Source organism: Diadema antillarum, unplaced genomic scaffold (assembly GCF_040938485.1).
Source record: "Diadema antillarum isolate AM-2024a unplaced genomic scaffold, OU_Dant_1.0 seq00000807_RagTag, whole genome shotgun sequence".
In the NCBI taxonomy this organism is placed as follows: Eukaryota; Metazoa; Echinodermata; class Echinoidea; order Diadematoida; family Diadematidae; genus Diadema; species Diadema antillarum.
Window position 1 is genome coordinate 478,098 of NW_027271688.1, and position 25,333 is coordinate 503,430.

General features: G+C 40.1%; 1 protein-coding gene across 1 annotated transcript in view; it reads right to left on the reverse strand.

The window, feature by feature from the left end:
• Window positions 1-7,892: 7,892 nt before the first annotated feature.
• LOC139739583 (paired box protein Pax-5-like) overlaps window positions 7,893-25,333 on the reverse strand; it is a 36,989-nt gene continuing 19,548 nt past the window's right edge. Inside the window, exons 4-9 of the mRNA XM_071650187.1 lie at window positions 24,999-25,183; window positions 11,266-11,441; window positions 10,741-10,834; window positions 10,092-10,232; window positions 9,307-9,414; window positions 7,893-8,338 (exon numbers count right to left, since the gene is read on the reverse strand). Coding sequence (XP_071506288.1) covers window positions 7,893-8,338; window positions 9,307-9,414; window positions 10,092-10,232; window positions 10,741-10,834; window positions 11,266-11,441; window positions 24,999-25,183 — 1,150 coding nt within the window. The remainder of the gene's footprint in view (window positions 8,339-9,306; window positions 9,415-10,091; window positions 10,233-10,740; window positions 10,835-11,265; window positions 11,442-24,998; window positions 25,184-25,333) is intronic.

Genomic DNA, 25,333 nt, shown 5'->3' on the forward strand with positions numbered 1-25,333 from the left:
GTTTATCGCAAGATCTCCTCTCAAGCCGATTATGACTCTCATAAAAAGCTATTCAAATGAGCTGGCTGCATGGTCCAAGAGATGGTTGTTTGAATTCAATCCTGAGAAGTGTGTTGTTCTATGCATGATAATGAGCTGCTTTGACAGGTGTTTATAATGTGCCAACCCTCCCCCTAAAAATAATGAATAAATAGATGAAAATAAGAATAATTATAAGCGATTCCCTCAACTTAACTAATACGTAAGCATGTTCAAGAAATATTAAAGGCCAATCAAGATAGACCTATCAATGTTCCGACGCTGGTTTCACTGCATGGACAGGGTTAAAGTCACTACGGATAGTCTGGTCAAGCGTTGGGGTATGCATTGATCATTACCTAGTCAGGGGTTCCTAAGCAAAGAAAGATATTTGGGCGGTAGAAAAAAGATGTTCACGTCGTATGCTATATGTGACAGCTGAATCCGAATCAAATCACAAAAGATCTTAGGGACACATACAAGTTCCTGAATGATGCAATATTTATACATTTATATCAAGCCAAACCATGCAGATACCTTTTACTCAACCCCTTCAAAAGATAAAACAGGGGACATTCACATAAGCTGTTCCACATAGAACCAATTAGCTGATAATTTCCAAGCGAGTATATAGATAGTAAAATTCTGAAACTTACTTCCTGAGTATGCATGTGGTGTCTGCACTAACTGAGGCTTCTTTCAATAGAGTATAGATTGAGAGTCCTTCTCTCAGGAAATGAGGAACAAGCAAATACATAAGCAAGCAAGCCACTATTTCTAAGATACGCTAAACGAAGTGCATTGTGCTGTTTCAACGGGGTCGTCCCACAAGACCGACTCCCACGAGTCATACAGCCCACAAGTCCTAAAGCCCATGAGTTCGACACTAGGCAAATAAAGCCCATGAGACCAACACTAGGTATAAAAACAGCCCACGAGTTTGACAGATACAACACGGGGTTTAATGTGTCGGTCTCGTGGACCTTGTTGGATTAGTGTCGAACTCATGGGCCGTATAGATGACTCATGAGCTGCGTAACTCGTAGGCTGTATGGGTGTCGGTCTCGTGACGTGCACCCGTTTCAATAAGTCATTTACACTGAAATCAACGTACCTCCATACATGACACCCGCGAGCACTGCGGATCAAAATCATATTCTAGTATGTCTCGGAATACTTGTTACCTTTTCCTACAGATACTGTAATACAGAATACAATAATGGTCATGTGCATTCTTGTTTTACTCATGATGAATATTTTCAATTCAGTTCAATTCAATTAGAATCAATTTATATGATTAGTTTGACACTGAATTTAATGGAAATAGTTCTTCTGTCCATGAATTATTTGCTGTACACTGAAAATTGTTAAAGTAGACATTATAATTTTGATAACGGGAGTGTGGCTAGATTTGGCTTGTGTGTGTGTGTGTGTGTTGTATTTAAAGGACATTCACCATTACTGGGCAATGGCGTAGCTGTGACATGTATGGTTATCTACACACAATCAAAATTAATGTATGATATTGATGGTTATATTCTTTTTGTAAAATATGGTTAAGCTGATGATAGGAGGCGGTGGTGTTGGTATTTGTATATAAGATAACGTTCATTTCGAAAAAGACGTGAATTAAACTGTATGAGTACGAATTGTAAGTAATCTATTTTCATCGAGATTGTAGGCTTATATTGCCATATGATGTGATATCAGGAGTGATATCAATACTATATCAACCAATTCCTATCCCGCGTATTTTTTTCTAACTTACTGTGCCAATGTCAGATGCTGTATGGTATACATAAAGAAAACAAGAGTTCATAATTAGTTTGTGATCTTAACAAATTTATTGAATGCTCATAATGAAGATGCATGGATGACATACTCATTGTTTCCACTATAATTTACGGTCCCGCGCGTATTACACAATCTTCGCAATTTTTTATATAAATGTTTTAATTAATGATACCATGATGGTGTTTGTTTTGGAATATCTTTTTAGGGATATTTTTCTCCTTTAGTGAGTGTTATCAAGAGGTGAATGAGGTACGCGACTGTACTGGTCTTGATCATCACACTACAAATTTGCAAAGAGCGCCCTCTGCAATGATTGAAAAAGAACACTGCGCAGACGCGAGGGCTTGATGAGCCACTCGGAAGGGATGTGTACATTCATCACTTTCGGTCATAATGGGATTATAATAAAAGAACCTGTGTTGAAGAGAGTCGTTCTGTGAAGTCGCAGGTGAGAGAGATTTGATTAATTTTCACTCTATCTTTTCAAATTTCCATGAACTTTGGCCCTGCATACGAGAGGACGTGAAATAAACCTTAGGACTGCTGCGTAGGGCCTACTATGCCAAACTGTTTGCCCCTTTCTATTTCTACTTCATTACTTAATTTATTCATTAATTTTTGTTTTTTGGTCCCGACTATTTTTGCAATATTGCACTCTTTGTTTTCGATTTACGTTCGTATTTTGGAAAGTTGAGCCTGTTTTAACTCTGATTATAACAATTTCAGTATCATTATCAAAATCAAATAAACATACAACATAGGCATACATATTACCAGGGACCCTGGTATTACATACAATAACTGAAATATTGAGGAATATCGGACGACCCTTTTCAATTTAATGTTGAAAGTAATTTAATCCTTAACATTGCGCTTAACTGTTTAATTTGCCGCTCTCTGTAGACGGGAATTCAACAGCTCTATTGATTCCGGATGAACTTACATTGTATTACAGTATAGTCAATGGAAGGATAGTCGAAGAAAATTCGAAATGGACAACGAGAGAACGCTTGACTTCGTTCATGGACACATGCGACTTACTGAGCGGTGGCACTGCACTGGTCCAAGGGACCTGATTCAAATGTTGTCTTTGGTTGTTGATTTTCATTTTGCAAATCAAGCAACACAAACATGAGTATTGTCATAATTTGCCGCTCATCGAGACAGTCTGAATATAATGACATGTTTGATTGTGGTTAATGTGTCGATTTCAAAACCCAATGTTTTCTGTAGCAAGGAAGAGACGTTGTTTCATGCATTATCACTTTAGGGTGTTTTTTTTTTTTTTCGTTAATGCCAATTATATCATGCTTGTTCATTAATGTCTTTTTGTTTTTACATAGTATCATAAATGTCCTGCCAGCTACTTACCGTTATTGTTATCGAAAAATTCTTGAATATGTATCTCTCTCTCTCTCTCTTTAATATACATACACACACACATATATATATATGAAGAGTTCGTTTGCAAAACCGATAAGTCCATTTTTGAAGATTTTGAAGTACGGTCTCTGTCATAAAGAACAAAATAATACCTTTTTAATTATATATTGGTCATTACATATAAAGGTATATTTTTGAAGTTATGGTCAATTGAAGCAGAAATTTTCTTATTATTCTCTTTATTATTCTTGATCTTTAATCGCAAATATCTCCATTTGGCAAAAATGGACTTATCGGTTTTGCGAACAAACTCTTCATATATATATATATATATATATATATATATACGCTTGACTCCGTATCTTTGAAACTCTGAAGTTCTCAGCACAAGGCCCCCAATATCTGTTTACCATGGATGTTTCTTCTCTCTACACTAATATCCCTCTAGACGAGGGCCTACGGGCAATACAGCATTTCTTGCAGAAGTCCCCGTCTCCTGACCGGCCAAATGACACCACCATCCTGCGCCTTGCGGAGCTAGTGCTGAAACTTCCCACCTTCCAGTTCAATGGAAATTTCTACCATCAGAAGAAGGAAGTTGCCATGCCTGGGAACTAAAATGGGCCCTTCGTATGCCTGCCTTTTCGTAGGCCTCATCGAGGAGGAAATTATCAGGAGTTTCCAAGGCCCCAAACCGCTTCTTCTAAAGAAGGTACATTGACGACTACGCGCACCCTCGACAATTGAATGAGCTGATCTATAATGAGCTGATATACATATATATATCATATATATGAATATATATTATATATATGATATATATATATATATATATATATATATATATATATACACATATCTATATACATATACCCTTGTGTGTTTGTCTGCTTCAGAAACTGGTTTTAATCTTACATCACATCGCATCCTGGTCGCTGATGAAGAATGCGATGACTCACCTGTTTGGTGTCTTGTTTCTAAAACATGCGGTTTCCTCGCCAAGATAAAGCGTTTTGATGCCATTTTAGGTTTTTATCATATATATATATATATATATATATATATATATATATATATATATATATTAATATATATATATATATATATATATATATATATATATATATATATATATATATATATATATGTGTGTGTGTGTGTGTGTGTGTGTGTGTGTCTGTGTGTCTGTGTCTGTGTCTGTGTCTCTGTGTGTGTGTACATGATATATCCATACTAAGTCACAAATTCAATTGTTTAGCAAACATAATGCGATTTTCGACAGCTCAGTATCAAGGTGTATTTTTTTTTATTACAAACGAAGACCATGTACAAAGTATACATTGTCGTGAACAATAATTCCAAACGACACATACACTAAATAGAGAATGAGAAATCGTCTAGCTCTCTACAACTTCATCAATATATTAGGTCAATATGAAAGTACTCTCTACAGCATTTTGCTATACGGAAAATTCGAATGAAGTCGAAATGTTATGAGCGTTGCCGTCAGTAGAAAACTAGCAACCCGGCAAATGAAATGAGATGTGTCATTGAAGAGAAGAACATAATGATATCAACTCCAAGAGCAATTTTTTTTTGCAGTAATGCATAAGAGAAAAGTGAACGCAATTTGATTGTTTTATGCGATGACGATTATAATCGTAAACCAACAATAATGAGATGATGTACGGTCTTGCGAGCCAGTCGTCTGTCCATTTACAGCAAGAGAGTAATTCGAGCGGACGCTATTCAGATATTTAGCATTTTGACCATTTCTGTGGCACATCGGTACCATGACGTTTGATTTCCTATCAATAAAAATATATAAAATATATATTGTCAAAACAATTGTCAAAATACTCAGTGGTTCGTAGACAGTGAGTCGGAAATGGAACATTGTTCGTAAGGCGATCGAATTCATGTTTCTTTTTTTTAAACAAATATTAGACATTAGAATAGTCAATGTGTTTATTATTCATCCGTATAAGAACAAAGCCAAAGTTGAAACACCAAAGCCGACACTATAAAGGGAGAAATTGATTTGATCTAAACGACATGAGGTATAAGTACACGGTGTCACGAACCCGACTCTTGTAAACAAAGAATACATTTGACAAGTCATGCACCAAATCCATCAAGCGCAAATAATAGCATTACATAAGTAGTATAAAATTAAAATCATTTGATGCCACATTTAATGTCACTATGGTATGATCATACATTCTTGAAATAAATAGTCACAATCCTATCAAATACGATGCTTAACTTATAAGAGGTATACGATTCACCGTTCTCGCCCAGAACACCCAAAAATCTTACTATACTGCAACAGTTCATAGAACATAAGGCCCCGTTTTTTTCTTTTTCTATTTGTCAGTTATTGGACTCTAATTCTAATATTCCACTTAAAAGCAAACCGAAGACGCATAACTAAGGAAGGTATGGGTAAAGCTACATGGAAATTTCGTTTCCGTCTTATTTTATATTACAGACATACCTTAATTGAATGTCACGTTTCCCATCACACGTAGAACAAACCAAACAGATTATAGCACCCTTAATTAGTCAAAGTCACCACTTGTAACGCACAGATGCGCCTTAAACACCTTCTGTCATAATCACCTCTTCTATTTCAGTTCGAATACACAGATGTATGGTGAAAACAAAATCAATGAAAGGGTTTCTGTCTTTCTTTCTTTTTTCAAGAGACCACTTTTCAAGTATTTGACTCACAAGGGTATATTAAAGGGAGAAGCACTCTGACGATTAAATACCAACGTCGAAATCGCGTGTCTTACGTTAAATGAGGTATGATATTCAACATGTACAATGATAATCGTTCTGATATTATAAAGCATGCGACATTCAGCCAAGACGGTTGAAAGGGAGAGAGATTAAACAGCAAGCGAAAGGAAGACCAGACAGATATCATAATTATATTTATTTTTTCCTGGCAGGTGAGAAATTTGTACCACTACGAAATACCACATTGAAACAACAGCAACAACAAAAATGATTTGCCGCTGGTAAGTGATAAGCCTCGAACGACAAAGAACAGAGATCTCAATGGAGCGAGTACATAGATTAATATGTGCGGTGCAGAAAAAAAAAAAAGGTGCTTTGCAAAATATCCACACGTCACATTGTCCATCCATGAAAATGTAATAAGCTGTAATTCCTGAGGTAAGACCATGGTTTTTGTAACAGAATAAAAAAAAAAATACAACAATCCTCGGAGTGACACTTCAAACTCAAACCGTGTCATCTCGACATTAACGTAACTGCTTCCAGGCATCGGAAACATAGATCTACATGAAATAAAATTACGTGATTCGAGAGAACGTCATCAAGAACTGACCAATCGAATCATCGCAAATTTTGCGTAGGTGTGCACATGCGCACGAATCTCATTAGAGAATCATCCGCTCTTTCCTCTGTCCCCACACATTGGGGGCGAGGGTTAAATCAAGACCAGTGCATTCAGCATTTCAGCATTTTTCTACAGCAAATCATAATGTTATTGAGGAGTCATTTGAATAATGATTATGATAGTAATAACAATAATAATGATAATAATAATAATAATAATAATAATAATGATGATAATAATAATAATATTGATAAGGTTGACAACAAGGTAATGACTAACGACGAGGACCATTCTTGTAAGACCGCTTGATAATAAGGATATTCATAAGAACTGTATTGATAATATCACTATGACTATAAGATTCCTCATATTGCACCAGTCTTGTTTTTTTTGTGATAGGTTTCTCTTTTGAAATTTAGAAACAAAAACAAAAACAAACAAAGCTTTCTAAAGCGTGTCGAAATTTAAATCGAATTGTTCGAGGCTGTTGATAGCCAAAAGTAGGCAAAATTCTACCCTTGGGTTTATCATACAAAATAAAAATGGAAGGAGATTGCTCTCTCTTCAGTGCAAATTATACTAAGCCAGTACGACATGCCGCAAAAGCCTATTTGTGCCTGTATCAATAAAAAGTTAGTCAGTCGATTACTTATTTCCTTTAGCACTGTTATGGACTGTGAGAGTCGAAAATTAGAACTTATTCTTATGTTCAAAACTGAGAACTTACTTGTTCATGTTCTGCGTGGGTTCCTTTTTATTATCATTTTTTTTTATCGAAATTGCTCTGCCCGTTGGGGGAAAAATTAAGTCACGTTAATATTTTCAAGGCTAAAAATAAGATAACAATAGGAATAAATACTATACAAACGACCACCGAAAGTGATATTAAAAGGAAGAAAAATAAATATACATATTTGAAGTACTTTCTAACCATTTCAGAGAAGCCTAACCTCGTGAAGAGAAACTATATACAATAATAAGAATTGTCAGTACTTTCTTTACAGATATTTTGATGACTATGCAAACAACCGTAGATTAGTCTAAAGGTTTCAAGAAATAAAATGTTCGTCGTGCAGAAATGCAAAATAAGCCTTTTAAGTAACAGTCGTAGGTGGACCAAACAAAACAAAGAATAACAAATCGAAATACATATTCATTGCATCAACCACAGTTGTTAAAATATCTTCTGACTGAGTTTGTTCTCTTTACAATGAGAGAAAAATGAAAAGCGCTGTTCTTTACGAACAAATGGAGTTTTCGGCATGCGCTAGTGAAGGCGAAGGATATATGCTCGTACTAATATTCTGCGCTGGAGTGTAACTGCGTATCAGTGGATGCCGTATTGCTGTGGGCTGTTCTGTCGCTTGATGCCTGGTGCTGTTGCGGTAGTAGCCCCGCCCGTGCGTAAGTCAAGAACGTTCGTACTACGCGCCTCTGCGTTCGGATTCGAGGAAATACCAATGGCATTGCTGTCGGGCGACGACGCAATCGTGGTTGCTAGCGAGATGGGACTGTGGGTCATCTGCGGCTGCTGCGGTTGGGAGGGTTGTTGCGGCGGGTGGCTGCCACTATGTGGCGACACCACGCGCCCGTGCTGATCGCCTAGAACACCGGGTTGGGATGACGCCTGCGGTTGTAGGTGGGTCTGATGGCTCTGCTGTTGCTGCAGCATCTGCGCCTGATGTTGCTGCTGTTGCTGGTGTTGACTGGTCACGTGGTTGTTGTGCGATGACATCTGCACATGCGCTGCTACGTGAGACCCGCTTTGCTTTGCTATTGAGAGGGGGCAGAAAAGAGGTTGTGACGTCATACAACGTTGTCAGGCCTATTGATAGCCATAGTCTGTGCAAGTGTAATATTGTTAAAGTGTATGAATGACGAAATGTAGTGTGAAGACAGGTGGAGAGGTGGGGGGGGGGGGGGGGGGGGGGAGAGGGGAAAGAAAAAAGACAAAGAGACAAACAGAATACAAACGTTAAAACCAGGGTAAACATTACACGTGGAGGAAGGACCAGACACAAAAGACTGATTAAAAGGAGAGATAAATGCAGAATACGGATGATTAATAAACAAGCATTACACAGTCACTCATATCGCATCTAGTGTGGGCATATCAGTCAAAGAATGGGTCTAACGAGTGCATGAAAATAAAAAAAGAAACAAATAAATAAATGAATATACCTATATATCATACGTATGTCCGCCATCCACTACATTTTATATTTCTATATGTTTTCTCAACGTTATTGCACTTAGATATACCTAGGTACGCACTTAAAAAGAGCATCAATGAATTCGACATTCAAACGTAGCAGAAACCACGCTTTTCTTTTCCTCATTTTTTGTCTGTTTGTTTGTAATCATCTTGCCATTTGAGCACGTACGATTTGTGTCATAGTGTTATGATAAACTATCATAATATACTATGATAATAATGATATACTATACATATCATATTACTAAAATTACTATACATATCATATTATCACCGTTTCAGACAAGACAGACAGAGAGATGGACAAACGGACGTACGGACAGACGAAGGAGTGGGCACACGGACAAATAGGAATGATGAGATATAGTATATGTGTGTGTGAGAGAGAGGCAAAGTGAGTGAAAATAATCAAACACACAAACATATAAACATATAAACAAACAAAGAACCAAGAGCCACACCCATCATCAAGATGGGGGCGTGGTCTTCGATTCCGTCAACCGATAATACTTACAGGATTACTTACTTAGCAGACTCTGGGTACCCGCGTAGCGTTGCCAGTCGTTGTAGTGACCGGGAACCGAGAACTGGGAGTGGGGATGATTGTACTGAGAAAACTGGGACGAGTAGTCACCTGATGCAGACATAATGGGGATAAAAAACAAGGCGCACACACTTAAGTTGAGAGCATTGGTGCACGCACTTTATCTGTGTTAAACTCTTACCAACTTCGATTCGGTGGCATGTCTTTTGTTCGACTTCAATCTTTCTCATACTGTATTTATTCTGATATTATGAGTGATTTTTCTTGTTATTGTGTTTGTTTGTCTTTTTTTCCAGAGGTTTTTCTAAAACATTATTAGCTTTCATCTTTCACAAGACTCAGTTTGATAATGATATTGCTGATTAGCAAATATTTCATATTGTGTTAGTCAGCTTTGTAAAAGAGTCGTTTCTGCTTTGCTTTGCTTGGTGTGGTATCTGCACGTGATTACCACAGTATGCTTGAAGTAGTTCTTTAACAATTCAGCTTTGGTAACAGATGTTGGTAACAAATGTCTTTGAACAAATTCCTCCAATCCATGTTAAAAAATTCTTCTTTTTTTTAATGAACAGCTATGAATCAAGTTTCCCCTCATAGTACTCCGACATTACCTTTCGACATCAGTACATTATTGTTTATGAATAAGTTGACACCTTCACGTATAGGGTAAAAAGAAAACCGTACACGATTATACTACTAGAAAGGTTTACTGCATATTACGGCATGCTCGATTCCTAGTCTACATTCAAGCCGCACTGTCCTCTTACCTTCCCTGCCACCGTGACCGTAAGATCCACTACCAGGAGGAAGCACAAGAGGAGGCACAATACCGGTCACGGAGCCACTGGAGTAGCCGCCTTGAGACGAGGCTGGGTAGCCATGCAGCGCATTCATGTCCCTGCCTTGACCTATTGCAAGGATAAGCGAAATCAAACATACAAGTCTTAGTATATGATTACTGCAGCCACTGCTTTCCTAGCTTGTTATTCTTCTTCAATGCATAAGCTGACTAATTTCTGCATTCAAGCAAAGTGGTGACATCTACGATCGGATGATATTTACCAACGTTTGCATTTGTTTGATTCAATCTCTAACATCTTTTCACGGCAAAAATAAAGAAAAGAAAAAGGAAATATGTTTAGACCTAATGGTTTATACATGATATTTCAAATTTTCAATTCAATTTAATAATTTATTTATTTCCATCAAAGAAGAAAAAGAAGAAAAAGATATTTCGACAAAATTCTGGGTTTCTTTTGAATCAGGAGATGACATGTTTAGATCCTCTGGCGCTACTTGTCATGGTGCTTGTATTAACCCATTGAGGACAGGCTGATTTTGCTACAACGCGTATTTCCCATAGACACCTGCCCGAATATACTCGGGACAAGTCTTCAACGGGTTAAGTCAACTCACCCGATTGATGGTACCCTGATGAAACCGCATGATGGCGCTGTGCTTCGATGTTGGCGTGATGGTAATCTGCCGCACTCGAGATTGGCATACCAACCTGCAAAGAGACGGAGCAATAATTATAGTTCAGCAACTTATTATATAAAGTCATAGTCGTCGGCGTCGTCATCGTCATCATCATTATCATCATCACCGTAATCATCATCCTTATCAGCTTCATTATCAACATCATCGACATCAATCATCATCATCATCATCATCATTATCATCGTCGTCGTCATCCTTACCAGCTTCAATATCAACATCGTCGTCATCAACAACATCATATATCACATCATCATCATCATCATCACCATTGTTATCATTATCTTTATATGCCTCATCACCGCAATCAAGCATCGTTATCATGATCATCGACAAATATCACAAGCATCTTCACAACCATCATTATCGATACAATATAGAGATCATCGTGATCACAGTCGTCATCGACAACACGCTCGGTTGGTAGTCTTCTTTTCCTCTTACCTGTCCTCGGCTATCCTGAGTTAAGTCTTTGCGGTAGACGTCGGGGTAGAGGGAAGGGTTACACGCCTTCTCCATGGCCTCGATTTGATGGGGTGAGAAGGCACCACTGTTTGTCTTCATCATCTTCCGGGCCTCTTCGGCCAGAGCCGACTGTGTATCGTGCCCTGCTCCGCTTTCTACACGAGACGAAAGAATAATTGAGATAGGGATAATGGCGTTAGAAATAGTTGCTGATAGCAATGAATAATAATATCAGTAGCAATAATGATGATAACGAAGATGATGGTCACTACAAAGGAGATGCTACATTGCTACTACATACTGTTCTGATGAAGATGATCATGGTAATGTTACTGACATAGTACAAATGAAAATGACCACACTGAGGGAAAAAATTGTTAATTCTTTATTCTTCACAGATGAGGAAGACAATATTTTTATTCGAGATGATAATGAAAAATAAAACAAATCACCATCATCATTATTCTTATTATTGCCTTTCTGTGATCACGTCATTCTCATGGTAAATGTCAAGTGTTTCTTTTATAACTCTTCTTGATAAGGATGAGCGTTACGAATCGTCAGACATACCAACGTATAGAATGAATATCTCTCATTGGAACAAATCCCTAAGGGACCCACTAACATATAAATGTGCAGTTGTTGGCTATTTTCCCTCTTCTAAAATCATCGACATTACACACTATATGCAGTCACAGAACTGTCATTAGGTGACATCAATGCATGGATATCGTAGAGATCAGGGACTCAGAAGAGTAAAAGAAGTTAAAAATGCACAAATCGAATTTCTCGGATATTTCGACCGCATTATTTTCCTTTCACGACAGCCTGCGTCACTTTCGTGTAAGGTTATCGGCGAAACCTTCGCCGGGCGTCGAGAAATCGCGGCGCTTCGGAGGCTGGCCGACATCGGAGCTAAACCATCGGCGATTCCGCGGACTCTGTTTACAAATTGACGAGTGAGAATGTCAATATATCACGCCTTATTTGGCGTATGCGCCTCATAGCAGTAAACGGAGCAGGCCCTGTACGGACAGAACACACCCTCACTGTTCTTTCCGCCCGTCGAGTTTTCTGGTCACGTACAATGGCGAGATGTGTGTGGTGTGCGTAATCATTTTAAGACTGGAAAGATATTTACAATATACACGTACACACACACACACATACACACACACACACACACACACACACACGCACACTTTCATATCTGATATGACGGACGGACGTCTGAAAATATGGAAGTCTGGACATAATTTGGCTGACGATCATGCGGAGAAATCGCGACTGGATCCCTCACTACATCTCGCTTGTAACGCCGATATTCAAGAATATGCTTGCTCTCGAAGCACGTCTCTATGTGAAATTATCAACGTTTTAGCGTAAAAAAAGAAGGAGTTGTCATATTTATTAGTTTTCGTTTTTCATCATTTTTGTAAAGTTAGCATTCTTGCCGTACATTTTTTTTTTTGTAAAGAAACCACGTTGATATACAGTACTTGTCATGAAGTAATGGTGTTGTTGGAACGGGTTTTCGCGCCGCGCGCCGCCGCTCCATCTCCTCGCCAGACGGTCGAGCTATCATTACACGGGCCAGCCGTTAGGGGGAGACTGCCGTGAACCCGACACTATCACAACATCACAGAACGTAAACCAACACCAACTCTACATTTATCTCGGAGCGAAGCAGGAGTTCTCCTCACACACCGCCTACCTTTTTCACGTCGAATGTTTTGCCGTCAGATTTTGTTTGAAGATTGTATGTTTGAAGAATTCATTCTCTTCACTAATGCGTGGCTGCATGAGGAATCAACGCCAGCAAATGAGGGGGTTTAGATAAATCAACTTTTCATCGATGGTTGATATTTTGCATGTCCTGGCTTGATGTGTGAAAGGAATTCATGTACATACGCCTGTCTTTGAATATTACCGAAATTAATCGTGCTACATTATCAGTAAAAGGCAGAAACATTCGTGGCTGAGTTAGGTTGTCACGACATTAGAGAATGTTTAAATTCAAAGCTCTCTTTCACCAAAAACAACAACAACAACAAACCAGGAGAGAAAAAAACTTAAGCAAAATATCATACTGATATTTGAACATCACTGAAGCAAGTCTCAAACAATGGATGTTGGTAAAGGCATTATCTATACAAAGAAATATTTTGTTTTTCAACTTTAATCGCGGGCCGCCTGCAGTTTTGTTTTGTACAATATGCCAACACATTCCTGTCTTAAGTAGACAGCCTGTAGTGGCATGAGGGGCCCTTTAAATTCAGCTTGTCTTTCACAAAATTCCCCTCCCGCTCCATCAACTTCTCATTAACATTCACTTATCTCGAGATCGAGTGTATTTGTTTAAGTCACAAACGCCCATGGTAGGACGGGGGACTAAAAGCTTCGTTCCAAGACTCATATTTCCACTGCTAGATAGAGGCATATCGTTGGCGTGAGCGTTCCCTGGAAGAACGTGGTGCTTAGAACGTGGCTAGGGGATATCCCGGCCGAAGTGGCGCACTCTCTTGGGATCCCCTCTGATCCAACAAGCTGCTTCCGTCTAAACTGACACCATTCCCCCCGAAAAGTGCTCCCCTGGTCAAACGGGGCTGTTCCACCACTTTCCCTTGTTTTATCCCATTGTCCGTCCAACATCTGTCGCACCACGGTTGCGTCCTGGTTCGTTTATTAGCCGCGCGTGTCACCCTCTAATGCCCCACTCTCTCCCTCCCTCCACTGCACGCTCCGCTCGTTAGTCCGCTCAGCAGGCGCCGAGGAAAACCGATCTCTTCCGAACGTCGGTCGGTTCACTCTTGGTGTATATTCACAGAGTCAACTAGGCATATCTCCTAGTGAGGATCCCCCCCCACTATCTCTCTTTCTCACACACACTCAAACACACGCACACACTCACTTAAAACCCTTAAAACTCATCGCAACTAATGTTGCAAGTCCAACTCTTTTTTTCTTTGAACAATCAAGTTGCGCAATAGTTTGATAAATCGGCACCCTATAGTAGAGTTACATTTCCTCGTGATGCCTTGTTATTGCGCTGCATCCATACATGAAGATAACACACAAAAAACGACTGTTTTGAAAGATACGCAGTCAATTATTTGCATCATAATTAATGAAACTTCAGTCCATAGAGCTTAATCCATCAGGGGACTCTTAAAGTGTTCAGTTCATTCAGAAACCACGCTTCCTCTTCACGAAAAAAAGAAAAGCGCAACAAAAGCGCTAACATAATAATCGCCCAAGGTAAGGAGTGACAAGGCTTCAGAGTGAGACACTGCGAGCCGCCTCCCCGTCCAGTCCTGTGCCAGTGTCACAAGGGTCTCGTTTCGCCTCAAGTCTCCCATGAGCAGCGCGATCTCTCTGGAGTCGTGTTATCAGTTTAAGAGCCACAGTACGTATGCACCAAAAAAAAATACAATTACGTTTTCTTCATTTTGTTACTCATTTTCACATGTGTTTTGTTCATTTACGTTTTTGCAATTATTACAAATATGTTCCGCTTATACATTGTATATAATTTTCTCTGTTTATTTGATGGAATAGAAAATAAATTTGAACTCTGAACTTTAAACTTTGACGTACTTCAAGATAGTAATTGTTGCCATGGAGCATTGAAATCATGTCGTCCAGAGGAATACTTTGACTGAAATGAACATTCGACGTGAGGTGACGAGGCGATGTTGATAGGAAGTATGTGTTGCCTTTTGGCTGAAGAATATTTGCTTTGATATTCACATACCGCGCATAATAGGTTTAAGTATAAACACATCCATGATTTTTGTAGTTGTTGTTGTTGTTGATGTTGTTGCCACGTATCGTCGTGAAATACATCCTCACAATTATTTTGGCTAATACCACAGAGAGATTATGTCTCATGAAATGCAATTCTGCCAGTATCGGATCTCTTATACACGTAACTTTCTGACCTCTTGAAAAGTACAACGCGCCGACCTTGCGTCTATTTGAATCGAAGTGTCCGAGAAAACCTCAGACAATTTAGAAACGATTCGATTGAATGGAACAAGCCAATAAAAATTCTCGTGAGCGTCCCAAGCTCAGCACCCACAAAAAATGCGAAAAAAAATCTGAACTATTCCGGCAATGGGAAGTCATTGGGGCAACCTATACGTAATAATTATAATCACATGTTTTGATGCTCCTGATTTTTCGAAAGCATTCTTGTATTATCACTTTTCCGAAAATGCCTAGATAATGAGTTTCAAGCAGATCTCATTGTAACAAATCTTGGCACCAAACCCGACGATGGTTCTTTCCGTGTTCATATTAGTAGGGTTATTAGACGATGGACGCTGTGACGAAATCAAATCAGTATATTATGACTAATTTGAAAATCTAAAGGAAACCTATGACTTTATCACTTCGCCCGAGACGATTGTCGCAAGATATTTAAATGATCTTCAAAAGGCGCTCTTTTGGTGGGTGCGCGCCTCAGAAGATGGCGGATAGAGGACACGTGAATAATGTGTATGCATTATATATCAACGGAAACCCAAGTTACGCGGAAAAAACAACAATAACAACAACAAGAAAGTAAAACAAAATATATCTTGTCAGTGGTAATAAATGAAGAAGTGTATATCTCTATCTTCTTTCTGTCTACGCTTAGTCGCAAGCAGTCTTGGTCCTACGAACGCATAGAATTCAGCTACTTTTCCTTTTTCTTTTCCGTTTTCTTTTTTTTTTTGTGCACAGCATCTGGTCACCTATAGATATCGTATAGATATTTTGCCCTTCCTCTATATCTAAAAGCAGGTTCGGCTTAGTTTGATCGCTTTTGTTCTAACCTATCAACGCCATCTATTATCCAATAAAAAAAGCTCTCGGCAGTTACGTCGTCTTCTCAGGCTGTAACCAATAGATCAATCTCGGGAATAAAAGGGCTCAAATTCTAAGCGCCCAAGGGGCATTCTCCGAGTGATTCGTCAATTTCCGCCCGTCTTTAATCCGACGGCTAGCTGTATCCCATGGGTGACCAGATGATGTGGTTATCCCTTCAGCCGTTGTTAGTCGTCAGCATAGCTTCCCTCACCTAATTCCCTCCAATTTCTATCTATAGAATTGCATATACATTCGTTTAAACCAGAAAGAAAAGAGGCATTTTTGAAGGGGCTTTGTAATATCCTCAAACCGTACGTTGTCAAAATCCACACCGTATATACACCCATGTATGCTCAGTGCGTGTGATCGCGTATATCAATGTCATCCCCGGAATGATCAATCCATGAGATTTAATAACGAAAGAATAGCTGGTTAATAGGCCTACTCTGTCAATGGGGAAGAAAAGTATGGTAATGGATCAATTTGATTAAAGCACTGCATGTTCCCGTAATCCCCCCCCCCCCCTCTCGAGCAATATCCTCTTACTTGCATTGCCATTGTGGATGTTGCCGTGGAAGCCGGATTCTTCATTATATTTCGTCAGAAAACATGCGCGCAACATCGCACATCGAACCACTTCTGGAGAGATTCGACGTGACCGACATTACAGTGTCGTCCTGGTATTCTAAGGTCAGTAGGGCTATTAAGTAAGGTTACTTCTCCAGGGTATAGGTCAAGCAAGCACCTTCATTATCGAAATCATTTTCGCTCGACTTGACTTACATCCAGTAGAATTAACACCACTTGACTTACGCGCGTGTGCATTATAGCTATGCATGCGCAATATGGCGCGCTATATAGCTGCCTGCCCCCAAAACGGCATGCAAATGCCACTGTGTTGATACGTGCGGCTTTGCGGTCGAGGGACTTCATCCGATCAGCGCTTTGAGTGTGACGGAAAAGTGAAGCGGAAGGGCTATCAGGCATTTCCTAATTCGGCGGAAATAATTGGTCTTCAATTATCGACTGCTCGTCGTGTCCTGGGTAATGTGCGGTGCCGCTTGTACGTCATGACGTTATGTCGAAGAAAGTACATTGCAATGTAATGTAGAAGCGGCCGGTTCGTTCATCCATACACCATGCCCCCCCCCCCCTCTTCGACATAGAATGAATCCCTCCTTCGTGCACACACACAGATATACAAAACACTAATACATAAACGCACTCGCGCGCACGCGCGCGCACACACACACACACACTCACACACATAACGCACGTTCTCACAAATTAATGGTGCTAATCGACACGACCGATGAACATGAAATATATTTTCAATTCGTTACAAGATTTTAGTGATACAGTCGAGCTAGCCGTAGATTTAAGTTATCTCCTTTCGAAGTCTTCCCGTTTCTGTCATAAATAGTTTGTAATAACATTCTGATAAAATAGATACATTAACAAAGAACCATCACAAACAAACAGACAAACAAATAATAGTGTAAGGACCATGCCAAGTACTTTGTATTTCCCTCGCCTCAGTATAATGCTTTGACCTACAGAGATCAATTAAACCCGAGTGATATTTCCCCCTGTCTCTTGTCTGCTCCTACTGAGATCTTTACTCTAAAGTGGTCACCATCCCGTCGGTATAGACGGAGAGAGATGGAACATATATATATAATAATGATAATAATATGTCGCTGGATGCAGAGACCGGCCATCTGATGATATCATTTTCAACCTGCGTAAGCGCTAAATATCCATGTCTAATTTCATGAACACTCCACTTCGTTGCGGAATCATTATTTGATGAGAAATCGGAGAAATGAAACGACAATCCAAGGCAAAGCGAAAAAACACGATCCGTGTGCATGTGTTCGAGTGTGTGTGTGTTTGTGTGTGTGTGTGTGTATGTGTGTGTGTATGTGTGTTGCAGGTGTGTATGTTGGTAAGGGAGTATCTCCTCTGTTGTGTAAAATATTTATTCGTGAGTCTGGTAGGGTGGGAAACGAGAGAGAGAGGCAGGAAGAAAAGCATGTTAGCCTGTGACCTTATATACATACACACACACACACGCACGTTGATTATATATATATATATATATATATATATATATATATATATATATATATATATATATATATATGTTTATGTATATATATATATATATAAATATACATAAATAGATGTAGCTACACAAATGTATGTATGTGTCTATGTGTGTGTGTGTGTGTGTGCGTGCGTGTGCATTATACTGTAATCAACTGAGAACGTTATGACGTGTTGAGCGTCACGTCAGAAAATCAAGAAATTCGTCTCGAGTCCAGCTTAAACAAGCGTGACGTTGCTCAAAAGGCGTCTCAAATCGCATCAAATTGTTTTTTCAAATGCGTATAGGGGTTGCCTTTTTAATTTCCCTTTTTTGTTTTTATGTTTTAGTGTTTATAATTTTTTTTTTTTTGCGAGACGGGGAGATGGCTGACTGGAATGACCCGAGAAAACGTTCTAATGATGCCAGTAGGGATTTTAAAAACGATGTCGCTCCGAGCTTGAGCTCTTTTTAACGATCTTGCACCGCCTCCTGCCTTACACAGGCTATAATCTCGGCAGAAGAATGGCGCTAGTGGAAGAAAGACATTTTAGGTGAAGGTTTGTACATCCTAGCCTATTTTCGACACCGACGAACCACTCTCTTTCTCTTGTTCCGAAAGTAAAATTAGGCATTGGCTGTTAACTTCGGAAATATATTGCATCCAATCCGTGCTGCCCCTTTTCATCGTCCCTGCAGAGCTGCAGCAAGATTGCTCATGCTCTCCCCCCCCCCCCCTTTTATTTTGAGTTTGTTTTTGTTTTTGTTTTCCCTCTATGCGCATTTGCTTTCACGATTATAATGGTATTGGATGGGAAATAATTCAAGCACTATTTGATAGTGTCCGCGGATGCGCGCCGATTCCCAGGGCTCGTATGCTCTCACACTTCTTTCCCCGAGTCGAGTGTAATGGCGGTCAGAGGCTTGCGCGGATTTAGGTTTCACTCTCGGAGCGCTGAGGGAGATGTGTCGGGGCTGCGTCGGCAGCGAGAGGCGGAGGGTCACGGACGCTGGAAGACTTTTGCTGGAGCGCGCGGTCCTTTTTTTCTCCTTCTCCTTCTTCTTCTTCTTCTTCATAGCATTGCCAGGGACGGGATTTTAATGAGTAGGGTTATTGTGTTACAGTCACTGGACCTGACTGAATATCTTCGATAGTTTGAATACTTGAAGAAAGAAAGAGAGAGGCTGAGGGAGGGAGAGAAAAAAGGAAAGAGGAAATTTTCCTAAAGGAGGTAGAAAAATCAGAGAAGAGATTAATTGGATTCTCGCACAAGGAGAGAATTGACAGGGAAATTTGGGATGTCACGAAGACAATTATAGTCTATATTGTGATAGATACACGCATAAGTAAACGAGGAATATTATAATAACCAAAATAAAATAACTCGCATATAATAGAGTTTCGATCGTTGGCGGTGTTTGTTATGGCGTTAGGTCGAGCTTTATTCTTTTGCTGTCCAACACACACACACACGCGCGCGCGCGCACACACACACACACACACACACACACACACACACACACACACACACAAGTGCCCGTTTCGATAACCATGAATATTTTGAATTGGGTAAAGGTGACAGAGGGACGGAATTGGCTAAATACAATAATCTATGCGGAAAATATCATAACGGGAATAAAAAGATTTACAGGGTCGTCTTGTAATGACGCGACAAAGTGGGCGTGGAGAGTCGATTATTTTGAAGGCTGGCAGGCAGTAGGTTGAAAAGAAAAAGGAACGGAAGATAAAGACAGAAGAGAAAAAAATGCGGGAGGAGGAGGTGAAAGGAACCTCCACGTGATTGAAATGACAGGGCTTCTCGCCGGTCCGGTCCCCTTCCTGCTTTGCATGCCTTGACGAGAGGCAAGACGAGCCCGAGTCGGACCGACCACGACTCGGCACGACCTCGGTCAGCCCGTCATCCAATCTCCCCTTCCTCCTCCATCTCACGTCGGTCGCCAGGCACACGCGGAGACAGACGATGAGAATGGGGGTGGGGTGGGGGTGAGGGAAGACACTGATAGGAAAACAGGTTTTGCCAAAAATAATTTCTCGTCAGGCGTGTCGTTGATGTGTTTCCAAGATGCATATGCTATATCTGCCGAAATGAATAAAAGGTCATCGGATGAACTCCCAAACCACGCCACAGTGTAGTGTTCGGAAAATCAAATGCGGCGCTGTGTTATCTATATGTTTGCCAAAGAAAAATGTCTGAAAGCATTGAAGTGCTGTTTTCAATGAAAATTTATTCAAAGAGCACGTGTTTTGTCAGAAACTGAAGCGGTCAGCACATGTTGTCAAGTGACAATTCATTCGTACCCGGGAAGTGGCTACGGCAAGATTTACTACAGGTCTTCTTTAGTGGAGCGCGCACTGATCCGCATCGCCATAGCGTCGGCGTAACGATAGAATAACGGTCGGCTCGGCGGCTTGACCCCACGTGGGCATCATCGATACATAGTCCCCGAAGAGCAGACCAAGATTTTTCATGATAACCTAGCCTCTCTATGCAAGCTTCACCAAAAGATAAAATGATGAGAAGATTACGTCAGTTACAACATCTGCGTGTTCAAAACGTATCCAAGAGTATTATGCTGTGAGAACAGATAATTTTCAACATTCAGTTATGATGCTTCCTCTCATTATTAACTCTTTCTCTTCTCTTCTACTTTTTGTTCTTGTTTACTGGGCATGCTATGCTTAATTGCTCATTGCTTCTTTGATAATATATAATAAAAAATGTGACCCAGTTTTACTTCCGTCTATCAGACACGGTGTAAGCCATCAGGTCTGGTGTAAAACGAAATTTTGCTGCTGTGAGCCGAGGTTTGACTGTCGCATCGTCACCCTCCGCTGGCTCCCTCGTGATAATGTCCGTTCATCAGCAGAGCTACGGAGCGTGCCAGAAGGCCTTCCCCCCGTCTTCCCAAGACAGCAATTTGCTCGTTTCCCTACCCCTTCGCCTATACTCTTCATTCGGCCACCGCATTCCCAATCATTTTGGAAGCCTCGCAACCTCCCACGCTAACCCATATGCATACTATAATATACACCTATCATACACCACCAACAAGCTTTGTAAGCATGGAGATGTTCAGTTTTAATCATTCAAAAAAAAAAATGCAATGGAGGCAAGTGCCACAGAACCAATAATAAAGCACACACAGACACACACATACACACACACGAACATCGAAGTCTGGCTTGTCCGGGTAATGATCTAATTTCATATTCTTGTCCAGCTTCGAAACCCGCCGGCTCGCATGCGAGTCATGCCTCCCCGATCCCCTCATTGCTCACTACAATTTAGTCATAATCATGCATTCTTTCAGCACGCTTGAGGCTGTCTTTCTTTCCTTTTTTTTTTTGTTCCCCCCCCCCCCTCCCTCAAAACGGCAACAGAATAAATGCCCGCCGGTTTTTTGCACACTGCTCCACCTCCGACGTATGATGACTCGGAATATCATTTTCATACCGATTGATGGACTGTCCTCTCCTCCTGACTCACTGTTCGCATGTAACAAATACACGTGTTCGAGTTACAACACGTTGTCGATCGGTCGTGACGAGAATCCGCATTTTTCCCCTTTTTTTAAAAGTGAGTAAAAATACTGACTTTAAACCACTTAAAACTCACTGCTAAGTTTCTTAGCATGATGTGTTTGGAGATTGGCAAACTCAATTGGTCATTTTGAGGGGAATTCCGAGTTGTCGGGATTCCCATGCAAAATTGTGTTGAAGAAAACAACTTAGATCATCTATTTTGATTTTTGTAAGTCAATTGCTAGAAATTCGGCAGGGCGTATTTGTATAGGGTTCGACACGTGTTCGATGTGCCGAACTATGTGCCGAACTGTGACTCGTAGTCGTAAAGAGCAGCGTTTGCCCTCTTTTTAAAGGAGCGAGAGAAAGGGGACAGAATGTGGGTCTAACCCTGACATTGAACTGATTGCACTCTATCCTTCTGACTCAATCCTACACACAGGAATGTCCTGGCAGATGTTTGATCAAGGGGGGAAAATAGGAAAAAGCGGTGAACGCTCAAACGAACACGCCTGTATGTCACCGCTAATGGTGGTGGCGATGCGACAAGCCCCACCCTCACCGTCTAAAAAATCTCCAGGCACAAGGTATATGTATTTTTTCTCTATCTCTCCCTCTTTCTCTTTTCTTTCCTGGGGCATATACGATCTCACCCCGCACACCAGTCTAGATGAAATACAGTCGGGAAAGGCTAGGACAGAGTCGGCATTCTGGGGACTTTTCCCTTCGCCCTCAGAACCCTTGAGGATTTGACTTTAATAACATACTAAATCTCGCCTAAATGACAGAATTATCGGTCTGCGCTCTCAACACGCTCGGCTGAAGTGTAAATTACTGCCTGGGGTGATATTATGAAGATGCAGTCATACACAGTAAGAGACGGACAGAGAGAGAAGGAGAGAGAGAAAAGAACATCACGGAGAATAATAAAGAGATAAAATGAGAGAGAAACGAGTCTTTAAATACTTTTAAATCAGGCATGTATAAAAGCCCACAGTTCGATACCGGAGCCGTAAGGTGACGAAAAAGAAGAAGAAAAAAAAAATGAAGTGGACGCGAACGGCGTGTTGTGATAGCGCAGGGCTGTTGACTTATTGGCTATTATTACGACACGGCGCATTGCTCCTTCCCCATTTGCCGATGCGTCTGGCTACCGTTTCAGCGTCAGCCCTCCTCGGAAAAAAAAAGAGATGAAGTGTTTAAAGATAATCTATTTTCAATCTCAAGCCCCTTGTCCAGAATGGCTGATATTAAGTGGCTACGCGCCTTAAGTCAAGATCTGTGTTTGCATAGCTTTTGTTCGCCTACTTCAACTCCATTTTACGTCTACTGGCTACTTCGCGGGCTTCCGTCATTTTTTTTTTCCTTCATGCTTTTTTTTTTTTTGATATGCAATTCATTAGAAATGATTTGTTAACAAAGGTATCGGTGACACTTTTTTTTTAATGTTCATATGTCATTACATTTGAGGTTGTCTAAATCTTGCCAGTTTGCTCGCCCGATGTCATGTCGGCCGATTGAATGAACTGCGAGCTTTTTTGTGCTGTCTTATAATATAGCGGTATTGTTTTGATGGGATTATGTTAATGAGAAACTATTATCATTTTCTTTTTGTTTTCCATTGAGATGTCCCAATTTCCGCCCTATCTCCTTCACTTGGGGGCCGCGTGAACCTGGGGTGTGTAATGGTCTACTCTACTCGGGAGGCAAGGAGGGAACGGGAGAAAAAAAAAAATGAAAAATTGGCTCTCATATGGCTACTGCAAAATTGATGCCATTAAAGGGACGGCAGTTTTATGGCTATCGACGACGATTTCTGGCGAGCTAAGTCATTACATGACTCACCGTAATGAGTTTTGGGGCCAGTCCCGGGTCACCGTGCAAGTATGCAAATTTTTTTTTTCGTGAGGTTATATGCAAATCAATTATGCATAATGTCGGGGGAAGGTGAGGCGTTTCATGCTCGCAGACTTTGGAGGAAAGAGAGCAACTTGTAACTCGGCAAGCTCGACTCGCAACGAGGGAGCATCTATCCTATTAATTCACAGAACTGGAAGCGTACATCTCCCACACCATGCACACAGATACACAGACCAGTAAACATCCCCTTCCTGTATTGGGCTTTGATATAGCTCGTTTTCTCACTGACTATACGTGGACATTTTGCCATTGCAATCTTTTCAACTGTGATGAAAAAGTAACTTTTTTTTTTGTTCGGGTTATCGTCATGACAATTCGTAGAACGTATAACTTGTACAGAGCATCGTATCATTGACAATAAAGTCACAATAATGATGATGATGATGACGATGATGATGATAATAATAATGATGATGATTATAATGATAATGATGATGATGATAATGATAATGATAATGACAACAATAATAATGACAATAATGATGATAACGATGATGGTGACTACACTACTACTTCTACAACTACTACTACTACTACTGCTACTACTATTACTGATAGTAATTATAATGATACTGATAATAATAACAATAATAATGATTATGATAATGATAATGACAATCAAAAAATAACAATAGGGTCTTATCTACTCTGGGTAGCCTCTTCATCATCGCTCTTTCCCAGGGACCTGCCATCATTATTACCTCAGCATTACCAGGTACCCATTTTCACATCTTGGTCGAGAGGGAGGACATCGTGGGTAAAAACGTCTTGTCCAAGGACGTACGCACTCGCTATAGGACTCGAACTCGGGACCTCCGTTTCAAAGGCAAGAGTCTTATCCACCATACCACCGTGCCCCCACATAATGATACCCAACATGGCTACTGACAGCCTTTTCATCATCATTAATGTAGTTACCTACCAACTACAATTGACAATATATTGTCATTTTCATCCACTATCTCATCTCATTGCCTGTTCCCTATGTTATCTTCTTGCCTCGTTTGCGTATGTATGGAGAATTTCGTATATGAGTACATTGATATATATGTATATATATAGTATATATATATATATATATATATACATTTCTATTCAGAGATAGGAAGAAACACTTGTATTCCCTGGTTGTTACATGAAGTCGTACATTTTATTCATTTATTTATTTTATTCATTTATTTATTTATTTATTTATTTATTTATTTATTAATTTATTTATTCATTTATTTATTTATTCATTCATTCATCTATCTATCTATCTATCTACCTGTCTATCTATGAATGTAGGCAAAATTAAAGACATACCTGGATACAATTCTCCCTTTATCCTCTTCTCCTGTTTGGGTATACCAAGGATGCCGTTAATGGAGTAGGAGGAGCCGGTCCTCTCGGGGTCCCCGGGGTGGATGAGTGACGATGGAGGGGAGCCGGAGGTGGCAAGACCCGTGTGTTCGTCCAGCTTCTTATCCCCAAGTTTGTTCCGCACGATCCTGATCAATGTGGAAGTTATACAAAGACATGGTCATTACCTTTCACACTGATGCTAGAACATCAAACAATAATGGCACATTTCATCCGTATAGATTTAACACAATACAGAAGTATCAATTCATCGTCATCCTCAATTTTCCATTAGTATG